This window comes from Leptonychotes weddellii, chromosome 4 (assembly GCF_054177405.1).
Source record: "Leptonychotes weddellii isolate Sample4059 chromosome 4, ASM5417740v2, whole genome shotgun sequence".
Taxonomy (NCBI): Eukaryota; Metazoa; Chordata; class Mammalia; order Carnivora; family Phocidae; genus Leptonychotes; species Leptonychotes weddellii.
Genome location: NC_138372.1, coordinates 14,071,512 through 14,096,925, shown reverse-complemented (window position 1 = coordinate 14,096,925; position 25,414 = coordinate 14,071,512). Strand labels below are relative to the sequence as shown.

The following is a 25,414-nucleotide window of genomic DNA, read 5'->3' as shown; positions in this document are numbered from 1 at the left end:
AAGAATTCCTCATATCATTAAGTACAGTTATTATAACTGCGTTTCAAGTGTTCAAAAAGTAGTGACGTCCATGACATAGAGAAACATAATTGATAGAAATAGTAGATAGAAATTAGTAAGGCTATAGAAGACTTCAGTAGCACAGTCAACCAACTTGACCTAATTGACACAAAACACTCAAACAACAGATACATGAGTGCGATTGTCAAATTTACCAAGATTGACCATATTGTGACTTACAGACAAGTTTTAATTTCAGAGGATTCAAATCAAAGCAGGTATGTCCTCTGACCACAATGCAGTTAAATTGGAAATGAGTAAGATAAACATCTCTGGAAAATCCCCCAAATATTCACAACGCAGAGTACTAACCACTATACGATCACGGCCTCCCCCAAATATTCAGAAACTAAATTACACACTTCTGTATAACCCAAGGGTAAAAGGAAATCAAAGGGAAATTAAGTGTTTTCAATTGAATGGAAATAAAACCCAAATAAAAATTTGTGCTTGTATTCATTTCCTGTTGCTGCTGTAACAAATCACCACAAACCTGGTGACTGAAAACAACACAAATTTATTATGTCACAGTTTGTGAGGTCAGAAGTCCAAAATCAGTTTCATTGGACTAAACTTGAGGTAGCAGCAAAAATGTGTTTTTTGGGAGAGAATCTGTTCCCTTGCTTTTTCCATCTTTCAGAGGCTACCTACATTCCCCTTGGCTCTGGTCTTTTCTTCCTGTTCAAAGCCAGCACCATAACATCTTCAGATGTCTCTGATTCTCTTGCTTCCCTCCCAATTGTACAGACCCTTTTGATCACATTGGGCCCACTAGGTTAATTCAGGATAAGAGTCTTCCTCCCATGAAATCCCTTAAGTTAATCACATCTGCAAGGTCACTTTTGTTGTGTAAGGTAACCTGTTACATAGGGTGCAGGGATTGGGACATGGCCATCTTTGGCAGTACATTGTTCTGCGTACCACTCTGCTAATGTAGTATTTAGGTGGCAGTTTACACCTCTAAATGCACATATTTAGATATATGTGGTGGCTCAGTCAGTAAGCATCTGCCTTCGGCTCAGGTCATGATCTCAGGGTCCTGGGATCGAGCCCCGCATCAGGCTCCCTGCTAGGCGGGAAGTCTGCTTCTCCCCCTCCTACTCCCCCTGCTTGTGCTCTCTCTTTCACTGTGTCTCTCTCTCTGTCAAATAAATACAATCTTTAAAAAAAAAAAGAGAGAGAAATGGTCTCAAATTAATGACCTCAGCCTCCATGTGAAGAAACTGTTCAAGTAACAAATTATGTAAGATGAATAAAATCTGAGATCCGTAAAACATGGTGACTATAGTTGATAGCACTGTTTTGTGTAATGGAAATTTGCAAAGAGAAAATAACTTCAATGTTCTTACCACCCCCCCAGATATATATGTGAGATGATAGATGTGTTAATGAACTAGATGGAGGAAGTCTTTGCACAATGTGTGCATATGTCAGATCACCACAATGTATACTCTAAATGTCTTATTATTTTATGTGTCACTTATACCTCAACAAAGCTGAGATTTTTTAAAAAAAGAACAAATTAAACCCAACGGAAATAATAAAGATGATAGGGGAAATTTAAAAAATAGAAAACAAAACAATTAGGAAAAAAGACGAATACAATGAAAAATGTAATTATTGAGAATATTAAAAGTATTAACAAGCCAAAATAAAAAAATGAACAAACCAACAGTTTGACTCTTACCTTCACAATGTGTAGTGTTAAAGCTGGAAGTAAAAAAATTTTTCAACTTTCTATTTTTATTTTAATTCCAGTTAACATACAGTGTTATATTAGTTTCAGATGTACAACGTAGTGATTCAACATGGAAGTAAAAATTTTTTTGTTAGAGATGTATGTTTTTGGTGGAATTCTGTCTAGAATCCTCATTTTGTTTTCTTTTTTGGTTCCAGCGCTAGACTTGTTTATACTACTTAACCTTATGTGAAGAAGTCATAGAGCCTTTTAACATATGATGAGAAGCATAATCACCAAGCCATCCATACATTTCAAATAGTAACCCCTGAAAAGATGCTGGAAAACAATGACAGACTTACTCCTTAGTGTTGCTTTAGGTTGACATCTCTCAGTGACCCATCAGTTTTACTTATTTTATCACCATTAATAGTTTTTCTAGTTCATGTACATGTCCATTGTAAAAACTTAACTTCTCTCAACTGGGTTTTTTCTTTGCTCTGCCCCAGTTTCTTAGAAAAATCATCAAATTTCCTAGGTTCTCATAAGGATCTATGGAAGAACAAAAAGACAGATTAGGATCCCCAGCCTCAAGAAACTTTAGATAAAATTCTTGAATATATTGTAATTGGTATCATATAATGCCAACTTCTAGGAATTAAAAACCAGGATCTAAAAAAGGGAAATAACATGTGAAAAAATGATAGGAAAAAGACGAGATTAGAACTGGGTGTTAAGTGTGGGAACTCTGATTGGAAGTTCCATTATTAGAACATTCTACTCTTTATATACAACTCTGTGACAATGTAAGGAGGCCCTTCCCTTACCAGTAGTGACGTATCTATTCTTCATAAGTCTTCATAGTGTTGTGTCTCTTCAGACCAGAGACTCAGACTCTGGACACACTCATCTTAAATCTTAGAGCTAAAGAGTTCATGTTATATTTCAAAAGAACAGAGAACTGGAAGGGAGACGTTTTATAATTCAGGGTCTCTTATCTGGGTATTATGTGGCCACAAGGTCTTCAGCTGATTCGTGCCTTTTAGGCACTCCTAGACCATCTCATTCTTGTTACTGGATCATGGGGGGGAAATTAAAACCTCCTGACAAACCAGAAAATGCTCTTCACAAATACAGGAAAGAAAGAAAATAGTTTTATTATTGAATAAGCACTAAGTGAGCATTACATGCAACCCACTAATGAGATTACAGACAGAAGGAAATCTCACCCTTTCCTAAAGCCAGGCAAATATAATTCATTACATACATGCTCATACATGTACATTCATTACATGCATGTACATACATGTTCTCAAGATAATTTGTCCTCATGTAGCAAGACTATACCGGCACCATTGCTGCTGTATCTAGTTCACTGGAAATTCTCTTTGTAGTTGGGGTGTCCATCTGTGTTAGTCATTTGCCTTTATCCAGAGGAGAAATTAAAATTCGCATATGTTTATGATAAGCAGGTGGTTGCCTAGAGGAAACTCCCATGATTACAAGAAGAGATGGCTCCCAGAGTCTTTTTTTTTTTTTTTTTAAAGATTTATTTATTTGACAGAGAGAGACACAGCGAGAGAGGGAACACAAGCAGGGGGAGTGGGAGAGTGAGAAGCAGGCTTCCCACCAAGCAGGGAGCCCGATGTGGGGCTTGATCCCAGAACCCTGGGATCATGACCTGAGCCAAAGGCAGACGCTTAACGACTGAGCCACCCAGGCGCCCCTGGCTCCCAGACTCTTAAGAAAGTCATTCCTGAGTTATAAAGCTGCCAAGAGTCTTATTTAGCATTTAAAAAGATTTACACATATATCAGAAGGATAGAGGAAGGATTTACAATTACAAGCTTTCTCTAAGCAAAGATCTAAGAAAAGGGAAAGTAGAAGAGGTCTTTTCCCTTTTTGGCACCAGAAAAAAAATGAAATTTTACTAACCCTTAACAGTTTACTGGGCACTTACTTGACTACTGAGGAAATAAGTAATGAAGAAGTGATCTAGTACAGAGAAGCAAGTTTACCAACATGGTGTCTTCAGTAAAAGTTGTTTTCGGATTTATATTGCATAGCTAGTGGAATATGTTAGGACTAAAAGTTTACCTCTCCTATGTAATCACCTCTTTCACATTCTTTTAATCTCTGTGGAATGATTCTGATGCTTTCTGGTGTAAAACAAATGCTGTCAAAGAGTTCCATGAGTTCTCCCAAGTCCACTGTAGATCAAAAAACATGTAAAATCTAACATCTTTGGTAAGATTAACTTTGTTTTTTTTTTTTTTTAAGATTTTATTTATTTGTCAGAGAGAGAGAGGACGTACAAGCAGGGGGAGTGGCAAGCAGAAGGACAAGCAGACTCCCCGCTGTGCAAGGAGCCTAATGCAGGGCTGATTCCCAGCAACCTGGGATCATGACCTGAGCCGAAAAGGCAGACACTTAGCTGACTGAGCAACCCAGGCGTCCTGGAAAGAGAAGATTAACAGTTCTTAAAATTTATTTCAGTAGTATTTTTATAAAGAGCGGTCCTAAAATCTAGAACAAAATACCTCCACTTCAGTCATATAAGATAAAACAAGATTGAAACAATTAGTAAAAATCAGTTTTAAAAGCTTCACTCTTTTATTTCTTCAAATTTTAAATTGTTACAAATATTGAAGAACAGAGGAAAGCCCCCCCATTGTTCAAATATCGTAGTCTGAGTCTTAACATTAAACTTTTCCTCATTTCCTTCCAGACTTTACATAAGTATTTTACACGGTTATAAATGTAATACAGGTATAATTTTTTATTTTGCCTTTTGTCTTTTTTAACCTAATCTATTTTTAAGCCCTTAGCCTACTCTAACTAGCCCAAAGCCAAATCTTTGCTAGTAGAAGCAGCTCATAAAAATCTTTGCTGCGACTTGGTCCTGGTCAGTTGATTGGACACTTCAGCCGTGTAATTCCATCTTACGGTGGACTTCCTACAGACCAGTCAGGAAGTTTTTCTTTCTTCCTACTTACTCTTGACTAAAGTGACTTAATAAAAGTCATGTACGGGCGCCTGGGTGGCTCAGTTGGTTAAGCAACTGCCTTCGGCTCAGGTCATGATCCTGGAGTCCCGGGATCGAGTCCCGCATCGGGCTCCCTGCTCAGCGAGGAGCCTGCTTCTCCCTCTGACCCTCCCCCCTCTCATGTACTCTCTCTCATTCTCGCTCTCTCAAATAAATAAATAAAATCTTAAAAAAAAAAAAAGTCATGTACATCTAACCATTTTATAGTTCTTTACTGCCTATTATTTTATCTTTCATGATTTACTTGCTTTCAAATACCAACCTGTGAACTTTTCTTCCCTTAACAAAAATGTAGTAGATTGAACATACAGGGATTTTGACTAAGTTGGTTTGTTACGGCAGTTCCTACTGAAAGATCAAAACTATAAAGGTTTACATTCTTGTTTGCAGTTTAGTTTAAAAAAAAAACAAAGATTAGGGGCACCTGGGTGGCTCAGTCGTTAAGCGTCTGCCTTCGGCTCAGGTCGTGATCCCAGGGTCCTGGGATCAGGCCCCGTGTCGGGCTCCCTGCTCATTGGGAAGCCTGCTTCTCCTCTCCCACTCTCCCTGCTTGTGTTCCCTCTCTCTCGTTGTGTCTCTCTCTGTCAAATAAATAAATAAATAATCTTTAAAAAATAAAAAAAGATTGTAAAAATATATAGTGTACATATACTTGTGTCTTTTAAATGCTGGCAAGAAATTCGGCCAAAATACTCACAACATCTCAGAGATAAGATATTTTTTCCAACTTTATATCTGTCTAAATTTTATAAGTGTTCCTCAGTGGGCATATATCTTACTTTTATGATTAGAAAAAAATACATGTGTGGCACCTGGCTGGCTCCGTTGGTAGAATGTGCGACTCTTGATCTCTGGGTCATGAGTTCAAGCCCAACATTGGGTGTGAAGCCTACTTTAAAAATTAAGAAAGAGAGAAAGGTTATAAATATTTTTCTTATAAAACCCTGCATTTTGGAAAATATTTAAGGAAGCTAACCATTGCCATCCTTTTATACTAAATTTCTACCGTAGCTCCAAGCTCCCCCTCCCCATTTTGGGGAATTTTTCTAAGTCTTAGGGTGAATGATAGTCTGTGTATATGTAAGAATTGTGACTGGCAGGACTAGGAGAAGAAAGAATAATCTAGATACAGAAATAGCATTGTGGGGGCACCTGGGTGGCTCAGTCGTTAAGCATCTGCCTTCGGCTCAGGTCATGGTCCCAGGATCCTGGGATCGAGCCTCACATCAGGCTCCCTGCCTAGCGGGGAGCCTGCTTCTCCGTCTCCCACTCCCCCCTGCTGTGTTTCCTCTCTCACTGTGTCTGTCTCTGTCAGATAAATAAATAAAATTTTTTTTAAATAAATCTTAAAAATAAAAAAGAAATAGCATTATGCTAGTGATAAGAGGCATGTGTGTCATTCTTTTTTTTTTTTTTTAAAGATTTTTTTATTTATTTATTTGAGAGAGAGAATGAGAGAGAGAGCACATGAGAGGGAGGAGGGTCAGAGGGAGAAGCAGACTCCCCGCCAAGCAGGGAGCCTGATGCGGGACTCGATCCAGGGACTCCAGGATCATGACCTGAGGCGAAGGCAGTCGCTTAACCAACTGAGCCACCCAGGCGCCCGGCATGTGTGTCATTCTTGCACTTACTATACACTATTTCTGACATCTCTTAGGAGTTCAGATTAGTGACCAGGGCTTAACTACTTGGACTTTCTTTAGCACTCATACTCCTGCAAAGGAGAGGCAATGTACGTTCTAGATCATGTTTTACACACCATAGCTCTTCAGGATGCATTCTGTCTCTGTCTCTTAGCTGCTATTGATTCTTCTTATGTGATCTACCATTTTACATAATAGTTTTTCTCACTGTTCTAATTACGTCAGGCTTCAGGGAAGACTGTGCAAAATTACATGGGTTTAGTAAAATTCAGTCAACTTATGAATCTTCTCTATTAGCCCCCTTTCTCCAAGCCCAGCACTTACCTCCTGAATTGCACAGGGATAGTTGTTAGCTTTTAATTTGCAAGATTAAAAGCTTGACTCCAATAGAGGCCATATAAAAAGTAAATGAAAAACAAGGGACTCTTCTACTTACAGGAATGACCTGTCAGGCTTTTACCAGATGTCATTAAAATGTATTGCATTGTGCTTTCTTTTTTAAAATAGAGTCGCTACCAGTTACAATAGTTTTGATAGGGCACAATTTTCTGGAGTCTGTATTCCATTCCAGGGGGGAGAGTTGAAAATGGGAACATTTCTAACTTGATACAGTCTTGGCATGAGTCTCTGTCTGAGAAAAGACAAAGAATCTTCTAAAACCCAATCATTAAACTTGTCTGTGTCCCTAGTATTTTTCTGAATTTATATATTAGTCATTTCCTAACAAGAGCACTCAAGGAAAACATCATTTTTCTGCCAATAATGTAAAAATTTGCAGAAGTCTTGAAATCATAGTATTGCTTTTTTGTTTACGTTTCCTTATTTTGTATTTTAAAGTAGTAGAAATTAAATGTGCCTGTAAGAGTTGAGTTCTTATGAGGGGTAGGGGAAGCTGCTTTAGGTATCTCTAAATTCAGATAATTTTGAATCTCATACAGAGATTGTCCCTTGTCCTGTGGTGCTTTCATTGAAGACAAGGGGGAAAGAATCCGTGTCTTTGTCTTGGGGTGTCCGTATTACATCTTTCACATAGAGCAGCTATTATTTCTTTAGTCAGCAAATTTAAGTGCCCACTTTGTGTAAGGAACTCTGCTTGGCATGGTGTATGATGCCTTAAAGAATATTTTCAATAAAAGAATAACCCAGTCAAATTAGTTATTTATAAAGGCCATCCGTCAGTATTGTATATGATGTCTTAAAGTAAGAATCAGAGACAGTTAAGAGACCATCTTATAGTAACATCAGTGCAATAATATGGGCCTAATCTAAGGTATAGGCATTGGGAATGGACTAGAAAGGAAAGAACAAATCTGAGACAGTGTCTTAAATGTAATTCTCTTATTCTAGCTAATTCAGGATTAATTGTCCAGTAAATCAGAGTTGATGTCTCTGTCTTCCTCCCCACTCTTCCCTCCTCCCCACTATAGCACACCCAAAGTTTAGTGCACCTCTCCTTCAGTAATGATAGGAGAGGGGATGTAGATCAGAATCTCTTCAGACACTAGGTATGTATGTATCTGTGTTCAGGTTTTCAAAAGACTGTATATCTCCTAAAGGAGTGTGTATTTTCTCTTACTTCATTTTGTGAATTACTACTTTAAATCAGAACTTTAAATAGCCACTTAAACAGAGTAACAATTTCTGCTGCATAGGGAGCTCTTTTTTAAAAAGCATGTTATGTTGTCCATGGAAGAAATGTTTTTTTGTTTTTGTTTTTATGGTTTTCGGTTGTGGGTATGGTTGATATATTCCTGAAAAATAAAGTTTATCCACATCTTTGGTTTTTGTTGTTTAGAGGAAACCACTCCTGAGTGTATATTTGATACCAAAGAATCCTCCAGAAAGTGGTCTTCCCCTTTTCTCTGAATGGAATTTAGAGCTAAATTTATGCATATATGAAATAAAATTTAAAATAAAATGTACGTGTTTCCTAAGTTCTAACTCTTAAAAAGAGTTCTGCTATGGAATCAGAATTAATCACATTTTGGAGAGATGCACATAAAACAGACTGGTTATATAAAATCAGAAGATCCATAAAAAATGAAAAGAGACCACTACATACATATATACATACACACATGAATATACATATTCAATAGAAGACTGTGAAGCAGTAGAAAATTTAAACCCATGCATGGTTACCACAATTTTAATTCCATACTTTGGGAAAATAGTTTACTTTGAGTAGGTCACCAGAGAAGAATAACAGTGGTCTAATGTTTTCTTGTTCATTAGGGTCCGTGAGGGGAAGGATTAAAAAAAAAAAAAAATTGAGGTGTGTGTAACGAAGGAAATTTACAAGAGTATTTTTTATGATGTTGCAATAATTTTGAGAAGAATGTTAAATGTTTCCTTTTCCTTGTTCCCCAGAACAGTGTAAGTGTTCATATTCTGCTGTTCTTCTGAAAAAGAGTAGGTTGTCCAGAGAGATTGGTTAGTTTTGCTTAATGAGTGATCTTTTATTTCTGTAGGGAAATAGGACAGGGTACCTTCAGCTTTGTGTTTATTCACTTTTGATAATGTCTCTATTTGTTAAGTGGCCTTTCTTTGACTCTTCTCCCTACCCATCTGCCTGTCATACCTTACTTCTGTTGACTCACGCGTTAACTTCTGTAGGATCCTTTAAAATACTCTATTTGCTATCTGATGTTTAGTCTTTAAATTGTACATCCAAATGTTGAATGATTTTGTGGAATTTGCAAGCCAAATGAATATTTAAAAATCCTTTGTAGGCTTAATTTTCCATCTAGAACTTCTGATAAAATATAATCAGTAAAAATTAGGTTATCTTTCTTGATTTTCTCCCCAGCAGTATGAACGACTAGACTGATAGTATTGATCTGAAATGAGAACTGAATGTTGTAGAAGTGCTGCCTAATGAAATCTTAATCAGAATGTTCTTTTAGTGTCTAGAAAGCTTTAAAAAACAGAAGCTGGAATTTGATATTTTTTGTAGCTTAAAGGAACCTTAGATCTATCACCTAATCTCACTCCCCTCTTTATAGTTAAATATGCAGGTGCCAGAGAAGTGTGACTTGCTTTAGATCACATAATTAATTCATCATAGAAGCAGACCCACGTCTAGAATTGGCTGGCGGGCCAATTTCTTCTATAGATACCACATACTGAATTATGTTTCCTAACCATGAAATAGGAGGAACCTAGGACACTGGTTGGAAGGCTGTATGTGCTGATGTGAACAGTCTGTGCCTAAGACATGTGCTAGTGCAATGTCTGGGCCACAACCACACAGTTGTTCACTTGATCATTCAGCTGTTTCTTCCGTATGGGTGAAGCCCTCTTGTGTTCTGCTAAATTTGCATACAGGTATCATTTTAGACTCGGTATTTCCAAACATGACTTTGCAGTGGGAAGTAATGGCCCTGATCTTGTATTTCAGCTCAGACAGCTGTAACTGCACCAAAGATCTGGAAGAAACCAAAAGATCGGACCCGAACCACTGAAGAGGTGTTAGAGGCAGAAGTGGAGGTAAGGGGCAAAGTAAATCTCTTTAACTTATCTTCAGAGTAGTGGTGCCATTTCCTAAGACAAGTGTGGGTTTATATCTCTTTTTTGAGATACTGTTTTTCAAACAAAACGTGATATATCAAGCTCAGTCTGATTGTTTTGGTCCACCTACAGAATTTTAAAAAGATTTTTGATACCATATTCAGTTTCACCAGATTCTTGTCTCTCTTTTGAAATTCCTCTTCTAAAATGGCAAAACTAATTTAATGCTTAATTTTTGGTTAATCCCCCAACCCCCTCAATTGAATTTTTCCTTCTGTTAACTAGATGGAAAGACTGCTCTGGTAAAGAAAAATGGAAACAGTTTTTTCAAATACTCAGTAGCAGTAGTGGTTGGTAGAAATCAAGTACATTTTAGGGAAATTCCTCTTTTAACTGCATTTCAGTAACACAACTTTTCACATATGATTTGTCTGTTTGAAAACTAAACCATGCCAGATTTTGCTGTAGGTAACAGCACGACAGGAGACCATGTAAAGAAGAAACAAGGGTAGAGTTACTCCTAAGGAGTGTCCTATCACTTTCATAGTCTATAATCTCAGTATCCTTAGTGCTGTGTTCTGAAGTTTATAAATGAAGAGTAATCTAAAAAATATGTATGTTGCTTTTTTCTTTTTGAACTCGTAACATCTACTTTATTAAAATAATTTTTATTAAATGTGTAAGGTGATAACATTAGAATATACAGAATATTTTAAAGTGACTTTAAATGCATTTATTTCAAAAGGCTTTTCTCTCTAGTTTTAATTCTTACCCTTTCCAAGCAGTTCACAGTACCCCTTTGTTACTTCCCCGTCCTATCACTGCTCTTACATGATGCTCTACTGATGTCACAGTTAGTCCCATAGCAACCACTAAAATGTTTCATGGAAGTGATTTCAGTGTGGTTATCAGGGGGTAAGAATTGGCAGGAAGTTATAGAGGTGCAAATAGTTGCTGCACTTGCCTTGCAGCTGAACAAGAAAATGTTGCTCCTACAGAGAATAAAATACCTTCCAGAGGCAGGGGAATCTCATACATTCCTGGTATGGCTGTAAGAGCTTCATAAACTGGTTTCTCTTTGATTCCACTATTTTTTATTCATTTTCTTCTGTTATACTTCTTATTCCTTTGCTAGATTTCTAAGCATTATTGAATATTAAATGGGTAGGCCATCACTGCTACAAATATTCATCCTCTTCTTTAGGTCAGGGGTTGGCCAACATTTCCTGTAACAATTTCTCAGCTCTGTTGCTATAGCCCAAACACTGCCATAGACAATGTGTAAATGGATGATTGTGACTATATTCCAGTAAAACTTCATTGACGGACATTGAAATTTGAATTTCATATAATATTCATGTGTCATAAAATATTCTTCTTTGGAATTTTTTCAGTGACTACAAATGCAGAAACCATGCTTACCTTGCACACTGTACAGAAATGGGATGAGCCAGATTTGGCCCATGAACCATAGTTGGCTAAAACCTGCTTCTGATTGTTATTCTTCATACATGAGAACTATTTTGACTTATTCTGAATCAATCACTTTTTTCTTAACCTTATAGTTTAAAAGTATAATAAAAAAGAATTTGTTTGCACACACACCTTTTTTTCCCCCCAGAAATCCAATTCCTTGTCTTTCCTATAGTTGAACATTTATTAGAGTAGTTTAGTGCATATCTTTTTTTTTCACTGATCCTCAAGCTCTCCTTTTCTTACCAGATTTTTCGCAGCCTTTAAAACAATGGGTTTCAGATATTAGCATATTTTAGGTTATATATTAGGTTATTATATCATTGCAAATATTTTATCAAATTCTATAAATTATAGCCTAGAAGGATAACGTGCAGGGTGATTCATCTTAAAATTGCTGGTCAAGGCATCTTAAAATGTGTTTTAAAATTTTAGGATATTTCATCAGTTATTACACACATAGTTGTCTGGTCTGACTATCTGGCACTTTAAAAACTCATGAGTTGAATAGGCAGTTTTATCAACTAAATTCTTCTTTTAACAGCTTCCTATAAAAGTTTAACCTTTGACAGTCAAGCCAATAAGGTATTTTCTTTCTTTAATCTGGTTTTCTTAGTAAACAGTTTAGGAACTGTTAGACAGTTAACAAACTAGTTTAATATGAGTGTCATCCAGCTAAAAGAAAAATAATCATCATAAATACTTAGTGCAGCTAATTTTGTGATTCCCTTGAAAAATATCCTTCTAACAGTGTTCCTCAGACACCTCAATGATTTTGTGTTCTCTAAATTATGGTTTGTTGCTTATGGAACCAAGTTTCTTTATACTTCTTTTTCCAGTTAGAAATTAACTTTCCAGGTAATACATTCTCTAGTTATATCCAGTAGATTTTCTTTTGCTGATTTTAGGTACAGAGAAGAGGGCCTGATACATTTTTTCTCTAAAATAACGCTTTATTTTATAAGCTCTGAAAAAAGAACTCCCTATAATTGTATAATGTAGTTATACTGCTCTTTAATAAGTTTAAGTACCATCGACAGACTGTCATGCCAAATTATTTTTTTTTTAAGGTTTTATTTATTTTTTGACAGAGAGACAGCAAGAGAGGGAACACAAGCAGGGGGAGTGGGAGAGGGAGAAGCAGGCTCCCCGCCAAGCAGGGAGCCCGATCCAGGGCTTAATCCTAGGACCCTGGGATCATGACCCGAGCTGAAGGCAGACGCTTAACAACGGAGCCACCCAGGCGCCCCTCTCATGCCAAATTATTTAAGATCTTGATGATCTATACTTAATTAGAAGGTGTCATTGCAAGGTCATTATAAGTTAGACTACAATAGAATGTAGAAAAAGAAAAAGTAAGGTTGTTGATTCGTAATTCAAACTTGGGGGATCTGTTTTTTCTCAAACTTTAAAAGATGCTCACTCTGCGCCATGTTTTAAAAAGAAATTATTTCAGCCTTTATTTTCTTGAAATTTTTATGTCTGTCTTTCTTTTGATGGTTTCCATACTGTGTTTTCCTGTTGGGCGAGTAGAGAAAGCACATATGCACACAGAGGGTGTGTGTGTGTGTGTGTGTGTGTGTTTTCAAGTTTGTGTTTGCATGAACTTTTTGTTTTCATTATGGAAGCAAGTCCTAAAAACCATCTATTTCTGTTGACATTTAAAAATTTTGTCTTTTCCCCACGATCTGATGTATGTTAGAAGAAAATTTACTAGTAGTATACCTGTTATAATATTTTACTTATGTAAGAAAGTAGGATTTGTAACTCTTTAATTTTTTGAAAAAGCAATTTTATGAATCAATTGGGGTAACCACTTGCTTGTGTATATGACGTTCTTTTATACAATCCTCTGTTGAATGAGTTCAACAGAGCCTCTATTTTTTGCTCTCCTAGCATGAATTTTTCAGTTAGAATGTCTGTTTCCTCTGAGTGCTTCTTCCAAAGACTTGTTTTTTTAGAGTGCTTACCCTTCATGGTAAAGGAAGACATAAAGTTCATGGAGAAGTGCCTCAAGGAATTTTGATGGTTCATATATGGTCCTCAAGAAATTTTTTTAAAGATTTTATTTAATTATTTAGAGAGGGTGCATGCAGGGTAGGGGCAGAGGGATAGAGAGAAAAGAATCCCAAGCAGACTCTGCGCTGAGCAAGAAGCCTGTTGCGGGGCTTCATCCCACGACCCTGAGATCATGATCTGAGCCAAAACCAAGAGTCAGATGCTCAACCAACTGAGCCACCCAGGCGCCCTAAGAAATTAATTTTTGTTTGATATATATGAAACTATTGTGGTCAAAAATCATCTGGTGAATAACTTCAATTCTATTTTGCTTTTTAAAAATAGGGTGCATCAGCAGCACCTTGGTGACCCAGTCGGTTAAGCATCCCTCTCTTGATTTTGGCTCAGGTTGTGATCTCAGGGTCTTAAGATCCAGCCCCACATCAGGCTTCGTGCTCAGCATGGAGTCTGCTTGAGATTCTCTACCTCTGCCCCTGCCACTTGTGTGCTCTCTCTCTCTCTCTCAAAAATAAATAAAAATAAACCTTTAAAAAATAAAAATAAGATGCACCAGAACCCAGATTTCTCCCTCCATAGAGGAATATATACCAAGCACTTTTCTATATATAATTTGAATAAGGTTACAACCACAGAGACTTCTAAGAACCAATAAACAAAGTAGATTTTAATTAACAAGTGGCCTCCTTGTAAAATGAGAGATGATCAACTTTGCAGGACCTAGATACTTTATTCATCAAACTCTCCATTTAGCAGCAACAGGAATACAAAAAAATACCTTCTAATGTTTCTTTTTATATATTTGCTGAGCCTTAGTGGCAAGGGTAGGAGTGCTTGATTTAGATTTCTGACTAGGACTCTTTCATGTCCAACAAGTGCAAGGATTAACAGTTCTTTCCATTCGAACCTTTGGTACATTTAGATTTCATTAGTCATGTGAAAGCATTTCAGTAGCCATGTGATTTGTCTTCTCTATGCCAAGAGATGAAATGAGAAAAGTGTTTTAAATAAACTTAGCATTGTACCATATGCTGAACACAGACATCCTTTTTTGAGTGACATGTTTTCCTGTGCCTTTTGAGGGGATAGGTGTAGGTTTACATGCATATTTACATGGTAAAAATCGTGTAACCTCTGTGTTCACTTACGCTTTAGCCGAAAGCTGAAGAGGAGCTTTCAGATGACAAAGTACTTGAATCTGAACAGGATAAAATGAGCCAAGGGTTTCATCCTGGAAGAGACCCCTCTGACCTAAAAAAAGTAAAAACTGTAGAGGAAAATGGAGAAGAAGCTGAGCCTGTACGTAATGGTGCTGAAAGTATTTCTGAGGGTGAAGGAATAGATGCTAATTCAGGCTCCACTGATAGTTCTGGTGAAGGGGTGACATTCCCATTCAAACCAGGTAAGTGTATCCCTGCCTTCCTGTGCATGTCTTTCCTTCTCACCTTCTCTCTGTTATAATCTTATAGCAATGTTGGCTCCTTGTAGAGAAATATTGGATGGAAGATAAGAGGCTCATCACAGTGTAATATTTACAGAATAGATTAACAGGCATAAGTTAGGGACTAGCAAATCCTGGGAGTTCTCTGTGGGCGGAAGTGATATCTGATGCTAGTATTCTGCTTTTACTGGCAGAGCAGCTGGCAGAGGATATCAGTCAGTGCTAGGCTGGTGGAATTCTACAAGAGGAATTTACTTTTATTTAGTTTAATTGAAAGGGCTGTTTCAGTGCTCCTTTGTGCTCATCATTTCACAAGCCTTAATCACTTACCCTTACTACATGTAATACACTGACATTTTTTACTCTATTCTCTTCTTTTAAAAATGTTGGGTTATAGGGTGCCTGGCTGTCTCAGTCGGTAGAGCATGTGACTCTTGATCTCAGGGTCGTGAGTTCAAGCCCCACGTTGGGCATGGAGCCTACCTAAAGGGAAGAAAAGAAAAAAGAAAAAAAAAAATTTAAATGTTGGTTGTAACTCCCTAATTTCACAGCAGAAATTTGTTGACAGAAATCACTCTGTAGAACTGAACTACAATCATCAGAAGCAGTGTGACTAGCTTATTAAGCACATGGAATATGAGAAGTGTCCTGTGAAATACATGATAAGCCCCAGAGACTCTTTCATCTTTAGGCACTGTCAAGTCCATTAAAGTCTATCCCAATCCTATGTAAACCATGTTTAACTTTGAGATTTTCGGAGTGATTTGGCATGGACATGTGGGGAAAGATGGTTCATTTGATCGAAAATTTGGGGTGGATACAACGTTTTTCTTAGTTTGCCAAATCTGAGTGACTTCTGTGTCACATTGGGTTTGAAAGTAGAGTATCAGACATCAACAATAATCTTAGACAAAAATTAGTGACGTACAACCAACATTTTTAAAAATGGAGAATAAAAAATTGTCAGTGCGTTACAGGAGCAAGGGTAAATAATGTTTTAAGAAACTTTTATTTCTTTTATTTAAATTTGTATTTGTTCTGAGTCATATGGTCATTATATTTCTTTTTTTTTAAAGATTTATTTATTCATTTGAAAGAGCGAGAATGAGAGAGAGTACATGAGAGGGGGGAGGGTCAGAGGGAGAAGCAGGCTCCTCGCCGAGCAGGGAGCCCGATGCGGGACTCCAGGATCATGACCTGAGCCGAAGGCAGTTGCTTAACCAACTGAGCCACCCAGGCGCCCGGTCATTATATTTCTTATTGTGAGTTGTAGTAAGAAATGTTTGAAAGTCACTGATTGATACCACCTTAATAAAATGATCTTTTCACTACCAGTAAACTGCTGCCAGTGGGCTTTATGAAATTGAAGGGGTATGCTATAGTTACATTTTTTTTTAAATTTTAGGACTCAATATACTAAAATTACTTCTAAAGATCTAGGCTTGTGTCATATCATGAAGCACTGGTGGCTACCACCAGTCCTTTAGGAGATTTATTGTCATTTATCGGACTGTGTCAGTGTGTGTGTGTTTTGTTTGTTTTTTGAGTAAGCTTTATGCCCAACATGAGGCTCAAACGCCTGACTCTCAGTCCCATGCTCTACTGACTGAGCCACCCAGGTGCCCCCTATCAGTTATTAGTTTGGCAAGGAAAAAGTACCCAACCATAAGCCCCAACTATATTGAATATAGTTTAGTTAAACTGTAATATATAAATATAATATATAAATATATAATATTTATTATTTTTATAATTTATAAATTTATAATTATTATAATATATAAATATATAAACTATTGAATATAGTTTAGTTAAACTGTAATATACCCTCACAGTAATTGGAAAAAAAGCAATTTAAAATTTATTTATTTTTAAAGATTTTATTTATTTAGTTCACAGAATGATAGAGCACAAGTAGGCAGAGTGGCAGGCAGAGAGAGAGGGAGAAGCAGGCTCCCCGCTCAGTGGGGAGCCTGATGCGGGGCTCAATCCCAGGACTCTGGGATCATGACCTGAGCTGAAGGCAGATGCTTAACTGACTGAGCCTCCCAGGCTTCCTGACAATTTAAAATTTAGATCCCAATAAACTGCCTGCCTTTTAATGAATATAGTAAGATAATAAGGATTTAGTTGAAAGTATCTGCAGTGTTCTCACAGACCATCATGAGTCTATCACCTAGGTATTAAGAATCACTAATATTAAAAAGGACCCAGAGTACTATCATGAAGTGATCTGGGGGCCTGATTTTGATGAGAGTTTTGTTAATTAAAAGAAAAATACTGTGACATGCTTTTCTTATCCAACAAAAATTTCAAGAAATTTTCTAACTTTATATAATGAGATTAGGATTGTGAGAAATGATAGCTATAACAATAGTCATAGTAGCAAAGTGAGTGCTCTGGCAAAAAACTAATTTAAAATTAATATTAAAAATATTACTGTTGGTGGGAATAAAAATAGTGCCACTACTATGGAAAACAGCATGGGAGTTCCTCAAACAATTAAAAATAAGAGACACCATATGACCCAGTAATTCTACTTTTGGGTATTTACCTAACGAAAACAAAAACAGAAATTCGAAAAGATATATGCACCCCTGTGTTTATTGCAGCATTATTTACAATAGCCAAGATATGTAAGCAACCTAAGTGTCCACTGACAGATGAAAGGATAATGAAGATATGTGTATATACATGTGTCTGTGCATGCATGGTGTACACACACAAAGTGGAGTATTACTCAACCATAAAAAGAATGAAATATGGCCACTTGCAGCAGTGTGGATGTATCTAGAGGGTATTATGCTTAGTGAAATAAGTCAGACAGAAAAAGACCAATACCGTATGATTTCACTAATAGTGGAACCTAAAAAACAAACAAATAGAAAAACAGAAACAGACTGATAAATACAGAGAACAGTCTGTGATTGCCAGAGGATAGGTAGATGGGGGTGGGCAGAAAAGGTAAACAGATTAAGAGGGTCAGACTTTCAGTTACAAAATAAGTAAGTTATAGGGATGAAAAGTACAGCATAAGGAATATAGTCAATAAAACTGTAATAACTTTATATGGTGACAGATGGTTAACTACACTTACCATGGTGAGTGAGCCTTTCGTAAAGTATATAATTGTCAAGTCACTATCTTGTATACCTGAAACTAATACAATATTTTGAGTCAACTATACTTCAAAAATAAAAACCATAGTCGGGGGAAAATTATATATAGCTGCTTAGCCTTTCAGAATCTTACAGAAATTATTTGTATTTGTTTTGTGTCCTTTTGCCTTTTTTCCCCCTCCAAAATAACATTTCCAGGTGAACAACCGAAGTATCCTTCTTTTACATGAAACCAAAGAGTATTACAGATTCTTATTTCTGAGGTATTTAAAGGCTTAGTAGTTTATTTAATGAGTATTATTACATGTTTCTGGCCAAAGGCTGCTTAATATATATATTAAGTGGTTTCTGTAGCAATTTCAGATTACTATCCAAAGGTATTCAGAAGGGATAACAGAACATAAGACAGTTTAAAATTTTTACATGACATTTTCTGACAGTAGCTCAGTGTTTGCTTTGTGTTTTAGTCTATGACAGGGTAAAATAAATACCGGAATCTAGTTTGTACTCTTACCCGATTATCCATATAATGACCCTATAGAGACTTGTCTGTCTACATCCCTTTTTCTAGATTCCTGGAAGCCTGCTGATACTGAAGGCAAGAAGCAATATGACAGGGAGTTTTTGCTGGACTTCCAGTTCATGCCAGCCTGTATACAGAAACCAGAGGGCCTGCCTCCCATCAGTGATGTGGTTCTTGATAAAGTAAGCTGTATACTCAAGAGAAAGCTCTGTCTTTCTATAGGGTGCTGGTTTCAGTTATCAGTACAGATATGCGAAGTATAAGCAATTTTTAGCAATTGTTAGACTAAATGTGTTTGAATTAAAATATATGTTTAAGTATTAGAGTTTTCCTACATATTGTTGGGTTTGGGGTTTATTGTAGATTACTGTAACTTTGGGTTTGGCCCATATTTGAGTGGTAACAAGTTAAAATTCATTAATTGCCTGCTTATTATTGCTATTGCCTAGTGATGTGGTGAAAAATGTGTGTCTGCTGGGCCAATATGGCTAAAGTGATATGGAGCTCTTTATTCACTGTTCTAAAATTTCAGTATGGAATAGAATGACATTGAGGACAGGTCAGATGCCTAAGAGTGTATTTGGCAAATCAAACTTAAGTGGTAATCAAATAATATATAATTCAAAAAATGTATTTCAGAATTTCCCTAATATATACTTATAGTGATTACTTTTCAGTTTTGGCAAATAAATAGGCACCTATTCTCTTTACATCTGATCTTAATGGTGCATACAGGAAATTAGTAGAGTGTTTATTTTGTCGTTATTAAATTAAAAAGAGTAGAGTCAGATGTGTATCTGCCCAATTTTATGTATATCGGTGATGAACCAGTGATGATGACCAAGCTTAAAATATTTTTGTTTTGAAGAGAAAATATTAATCCTTACTGAAGTGTAGAGGGTAACTATCTTTCAGAATGAGATCTACCTCTTTTTGAGATTTCCAGCAGCTCCTTATTCAGACCCTATGTGTATTATTTTCCTCTTTTATAGCAATAGGGTTTCTTATTTCTCTTGGTATGTAAGTCTTCTCTCTTAGGTACTAATATGGCAGTGCTGATTTGAGACTACTTTAGAGGGTAGGTTTTACATACACTGAATCAGATTAGCCTCTAGAAAATATTCTTTCTTGTCTGCCTACCTTATTGGTTTCTGACTTCAAACCAATTTTTAGTTGATTTCTCCCTGAGCTACTTCACTTTGTTTCATATACAGTCACAATACATGCCTGTACAAAGCCAGATACCTCCAACTAACAAGGCAAATTGAGTGAGATTTTAAACTGATCACACATGAAAAATATCTCCTTTAGAGACTTCCTGTTCACTCAGAATATTTGCTTTCCTAACCATAAAACAACAGCAACGAAATTGACATATGTGATAGCAGGATTTTTCAAAGCAAGTGCTCTGATGTCCTGGTGAATATCCTGGAAAAAATCCCCAAATTTGTCCGTAGGTCATAGGATCTCATAGCTTTTCTTGTGCCATTCTGCTGGTCCTTGAGTATCTATTGAGGCAGTCTACTGATTGTGTCTAGCCTCTCCTCGGAAATTTTAGGCCTAATCAGTCCCAGGGCATCAGAAAATTATTTCTGGCTTAAGTCCAGAGAAACTACCATGATTTACATTGGACTTCTCTGCCTCAGAAAGCCAGTGCTCATCATTTTAGCTGACATAACTTTTCAGTCTGAGTTTTTACTTTTTTGGTACTGAATGTTTTGAAACTTGTGTTAAGCTTTCCTTTGCTTCTTCATGCAGATCAACCAACCCAAATTGCCAATGCGAACTCTGGATCCTCGGATTTTGCCTCGAGGACCAGACTTTACTCCAGCCTTTGCAGATTTTGGAAGGCAAACCCCTGGTGGAAGAGGTGTACCTGTAAGTGCAAGTTCCCTACAACCCAATTAGTTAGAAACTGTCATAGGCTTCATGACATCTTGTCTAACGGCAAGAGAGCGGCTTTTTTCATTGATTCCTTTAACCAAGAAGAAGTAGAAGAGGTGAAGACTGTCTTTTTTTCCATACTGATATTAAAGCAAATAAAGAATACACTGAGTCATTTTTACTTGAGAGAAGCTGGTCTGCATTAATTTGGTCTTGATTTTTTTTTTTTCATTTTTTTTCAACTGACATGAACTGCAAATGGGTTAAAATAGAGCCAACCTTAAATAGGATTCCTGTTTTGAGGTGTCCTGATATAGTTGAGATCTCTGATGACAGTCAGCTAATGGTCATCTCTTTGTCTTTGTTTCTACAGATTTGCAAAGTGCAGAGCAGGCATGGATTGCCAATTCTGGAACAGAGCAAAGCCCCAGCTTGCACTCCACTGGCGATGTCGCACCCACCCCTGAAGAGCTTGCCTCTAGGGGTGCGCTGAATCCTTTTTTTTTTTTTTTTTTAACAATAGTCTCTGGTGTTACCATAGTTTCTGTTTTGTTTTTCTCACTTACTATAGGTTGTGAAGTCAATATATGAACAAATGACATGTACAAAAGAGTGCAGTATTGGTAAACTGCAGGTTGCATTTACACCCCCAGTGGCAGGCTCTTCAGTGGGAGAAGTGACATCACCAGTGGAGTTATGCTGGGGCACTGCGCTGTGCAAGATGCGGCAGGCTGTGCCTACTCCATGCTTTGTAGACTTGCAGAAAAAGTTGCCAGTGATGTGAAAACCTGTTTTTCCCAAACTAGAATGGTATAGAGAGCACTTAATTTAAAGTTCTGGAGGAGCTTGGAGTTTGATGTACATTTGCAGATCACCCTATTAAGACTACTTTATTTTATGTTTGTAAAAATATTTTTATTTAAGGTGTCACTTTTTATTTTCCCATCACCGTTTTATTTCTGGAATGGCAACTTTTGAAACCTGCTTTGAAATAAGACTGTACCCATCAGGAAACCAATGTCACTTTGTAGATATTTGAATTATTTGTTGTTTGCCTGCAGCCAAACACTTATTAAAAATACTTCAGTGCCTACAATGTGTTGAAGGCTTTGTAAAACCTACAGAAAACTCTCCTTAATTTGAAGCATATTATTTATTGAGCATTACCATCTTAAGGATATCTCTGTGTGTGATATTCTTTTCTCACACAGGTTGGAAATTTAACCTTTATTTTCTGTAAATACTAAATTAAAATTTTTCTCAAGTTTTAATTACCTCACCAGAAAGTCTTTAGAAAGCAGTTTTCTAGAAACCATTTGATACCTTATTTTTCAGCATTATCTCCCTTTTTGGTGGTGTAAAGCATTGTATTCTGTTAGCATTTATTTTTGGTTTTGTTTCGGTTTTGATTTATATCTTTGTTTTGCCAAACATTAGAAATAATGTTGATGCCATTTTGATTAGTCTCTGGTTAACAGCATCTGTCATTATCATATTGCTTTGTTCATATGTCACTCAACAGAAGGTATGATTTGCTGTGTCTCCTCTTTCAGTGTATACTGCCACTTTTCAGCACCAGCTTGCTATTGTTTAATAATTAGGTATAGCAAAAAGGAAGTGCTGTGGATTGAGAATAAGCTATGTCTCTTTCAAAATATTGAAATTAGAAAATGAATTTTAAATTTACCACAATGTATGTTTGCCCACTAATCTATCTGCTTACATATGTAAATGAGTTATTTGGTACAAAGTAATGTGATTGGAAATGAGCCATTATCAGGAATTTGTAATGTCTCCAAAAAAGTCAGCTTTAGTTATTTCACTTTCTTTAAATAGATCTGTCATGTGCCACAAGCTAATTTTTAAGTAAAATTGTGATCCATCAGAGTAATACTGATATGTTGAGCCTAATGCAAGTAATTATTCTTCCAGCATCTCCCATAGCTAACAAACATGCTCCACTTAATTTGTCCTGCTTACCTTGGTATATTGTTGTGGATTCAGATGGGAATTTTGTAGGATATAGCTATGTAACATATAAAGGAACAGTTAATAATGCTGTTTGGAAAAAGCAGCAGTCCTACGCTTCATCGTTTTTGGTTCCATACCTCTAATCATTTTTCCCAGCCTCCCAGTTGGCTTATAAATGATTACCATCCAAAGATACTAAGATCTGTTAGACTTAGCTTCTTGGTGTGGCTTCAGTAACTATGACTCCTATATAAACTTAACTGCAAAAGACTTGTTAAAAAATATGTTGAATGGGTAGCAATTGTTTTAACATGTCATATGCAGTTACATAACATTTTCAAACATAAAGGTCTTGTGATGGGTAGTAACGTATAGATCTGTTGGAAGCACTCAGGCAGTATCTTCTCTACTTTTTTAAAAGTCAAATTACTCAGCAAGTGTGATGTTAATTTTAATAGTAATCTGGGCAGACATCACAGAAAGTGCCCCAAAAGACATGTATTGAGAGAGAGACAGTGGACCTAGACTAGTAATTTACCATTCATATTTATTTCAGTTAGCTTTGAGGTTAGCTGAGCTATTATAAAAATTCTAGGAGCAAAGAGGCTTCCTGAGCTTATATCATCCTTCCCTTTCTCCTTAAAGGAACACTTAGCTTACCTCTCTTTAAAACTTGGTAGGATGAATATTGGTCCTCTTTTCTTTGGTTATTCAGGTAAGCAGAGGAGTTTAAGGTTATAGTCTATGAATGAGATAAGACCAATGTATACTGAACTCAGATGAACAGAGATGGGTATGATTTTTATTTAATACATTTAAGAAAAATATACGAGAGTGGGTAAAAAAAAATTTAAAACTCAGTTCACCTGGGGAAAAAAGTGCAGCTCACTAGTTAATCAATGCCTTTTTTTTTTTTTTTTTAAAGATTTTATTCATTTATTTGACAGAGTGAGCAAGAGAGCACAAGCAGGGGGAACAGTAGAAGGAGAGGGAGAAGCAGGCTCCCTGCCGAGCACAGAGCCCGATTCGGGGCTCAGTCCCAGGGCCCTGGGATCATGGCCTGAGCCAAAGGCAGATGCTTAACCATCTGAGCCACCCAGGAGCCCCAATCAGTGCCAAATTTTGATGTTTCATTTGAGTTGTCACATTTTTGGGCCCTGAGCACGTTATACCTTAAAATTCCTCTGCCAGCCAGGAAGTTCCTCTTCCAATCAGGATCGTCTGTCCTTTAAGCAAGGAGACCAGGCTCATTTTTATATATATACACTCCATACTCTTTAATTTTATGTGTGTTTAGTAAATAAATCATTCATTATATATGGTGCATCTTTTGAAGGATGCTCTAAATTTGACAGTTTGTATTAAACTTTCCACATGCACACACACACAAAGGACATGAAATGTTCGAGGTTAATTATATCAATATAGATAACACTTTTTAAAAAGTTCTTTTTCTTCTTTGGTATTGATGATAACTCACCTAGTTTTTAAGGTCCTTTTATATGCCTTATATCCCTGATCCTCATAATAACTTTTGTAGGTAGGACTGGCATTTAATGTATGAGAAAGCCTAAGTTCAACAAAGTTCAGAGACTTGTTCACAGTAACTTTGCTCATAAGTAGCAGAATTGAACTCAAAGTCCACAGTCCTTTTGTCTTCTAATCTGCCTCTTTTTTCTGCTGTACCATAGTCTTCTCAGACATTGATGTTCCACACAGTGATTTCATTTTCAGAGTATAAGCATTAGTACATTAGAGATTAATTTATTAATTGTGTTAATCATTTGTAAGTATTATAGATCTGTTGAAGACTCAGTATTCTTGGTTAAATATTTGTGAACAATATCTTTCTTAGTTATATCCAGTGAACCAAATAATAATTTTCAGGGTTGTCTTGGGAGCTTGCACATAGGTTATAATACCAACTTTTTATCTGGGACTAACAGCTTATGCTATCTTTTCAAAACTTACTTTCCTTTGAAACGTTGTTACCTATTTAGTAATATTTCTCATATCTTTATGTAGTTCATTTAAAATCCATACGTATTTGTCTTGGAGCTGGTAGAGATTTGGCATAAGTCATATTTACTTTCTATATTCGAATTTCACTGCATATTCATTGATATTTCCAGTAAGTACTTTTTGGAAATGGAAATTTCATACTTCATTCAAACATGATTAAAATTATACCCCCAAATTACGATTACTGCGGCTCTTACCTGCTTTTGACATAATTACCTTTCATTACACTCACTAATCTTTGTTCTAGACAAATTTTTATGTGCAAATGCATGGATTAGTTTAAATGTCCTGTGATATAATTGTTTATTTGAACTTACCCAAGCATTGAAAAAGATTTTAACCCACACTAGTAATCCATTCTAGTTTACACTAGAATATAACCTGAATTATAAAAATCAGACAATATTTGGTGTATTGTATTCTCTTATCAGAATGGTTTTGTCTGGGCTATTATATCAAAGTTTCAGTTATAAATAAATGTTTTTATAGTAGTACTGTCCAGTTTAGCAACTGCTCTCTGTTGGTACTTTTCCAGTGTGATCTTCTTCAGTTCTTTTTTAGTGAAACTATGTGTGGTACTTTGGGCTTTTTAATGTGTACCAAATACTCCGAGATTGTATCATTTATGCTGAGTACTTAGCTGGATATATTTGACAAGATTGATGTGTATTGCCCAGGAATTCTATATTTTGATCCTTGGTAATACTGCTATTACTGATTAGGGCAGATGGTGAAGTATAATTCTGAGAATGAATATTATTTAAAGGCTCTCAATCTTACTAGTTTTGGCCTCAGACCATGTATCTCTTAGAACCTGTTTTCTTATCTAAATTTAGCATGAAATTTAAGTTTCTACTTCCTTCTCTGAAGCTTCATATAAATTCAAAAGGGCAATATTGGGGCACTAAGTGAGATATGATTCTGATCTGTGTGTCTTGTGTGAAGTTTTTTTCTTCCTTCTTCAAGTTTAATTACATTATTTAACTCAGCATTTAGAAAATGGTATAACAGGGGCTTCTGGGTGGCTC

General features: G+C 36.4%; 1 protein-coding gene and 1 long non-coding RNA gene across 2 annotated transcripts in view; both read left to right on the top strand.

The window, feature by feature from the left end:
* LOC145721194 (uncharacterized) overlaps positions 1-6,091 on the top strand; it is a 6,705-nt gene extending 614 nt beyond the window's left edge. The window contains exon 2 of the long non-coding RNA XR_014144699.1: positions 23-6,091. This is a non-coding gene — a long non-coding RNA (uncharacterized LOC145721194). The remainder of the gene's footprint in view (positions 1-22) is intronic.
* The window catches only part of EIF4G3 (eukaryotic translation initiation factor 4 gamma 3), a 228,172-nt gene that overhangs the window by 134,274 nt on the left and 68,484 nt on the right, over positions 1-25,414 (top strand). The window contains exons 12-17 of the mRNA XM_081816832.1: positions 9,828-9,916; positions 14,582-14,828; positions 18,558-18,691; positions 20,268-20,387; positions 20,767-20,883; positions 20,965-21,168. Coding sequence (XP_081672958.1) covers positions 9,828-9,916; positions 14,582-14,828; positions 18,558-18,691; positions 20,268-20,387; positions 20,767-20,883; positions 20,965-21,168 — 911 coding nt within the window. The remainder of the gene's footprint in view (positions 1-9,827; positions 9,917-14,581; positions 14,829-18,557; positions 18,692-20,267; positions 20,388-20,766; positions 20,884-20,964; positions 21,169-25,414) is intronic.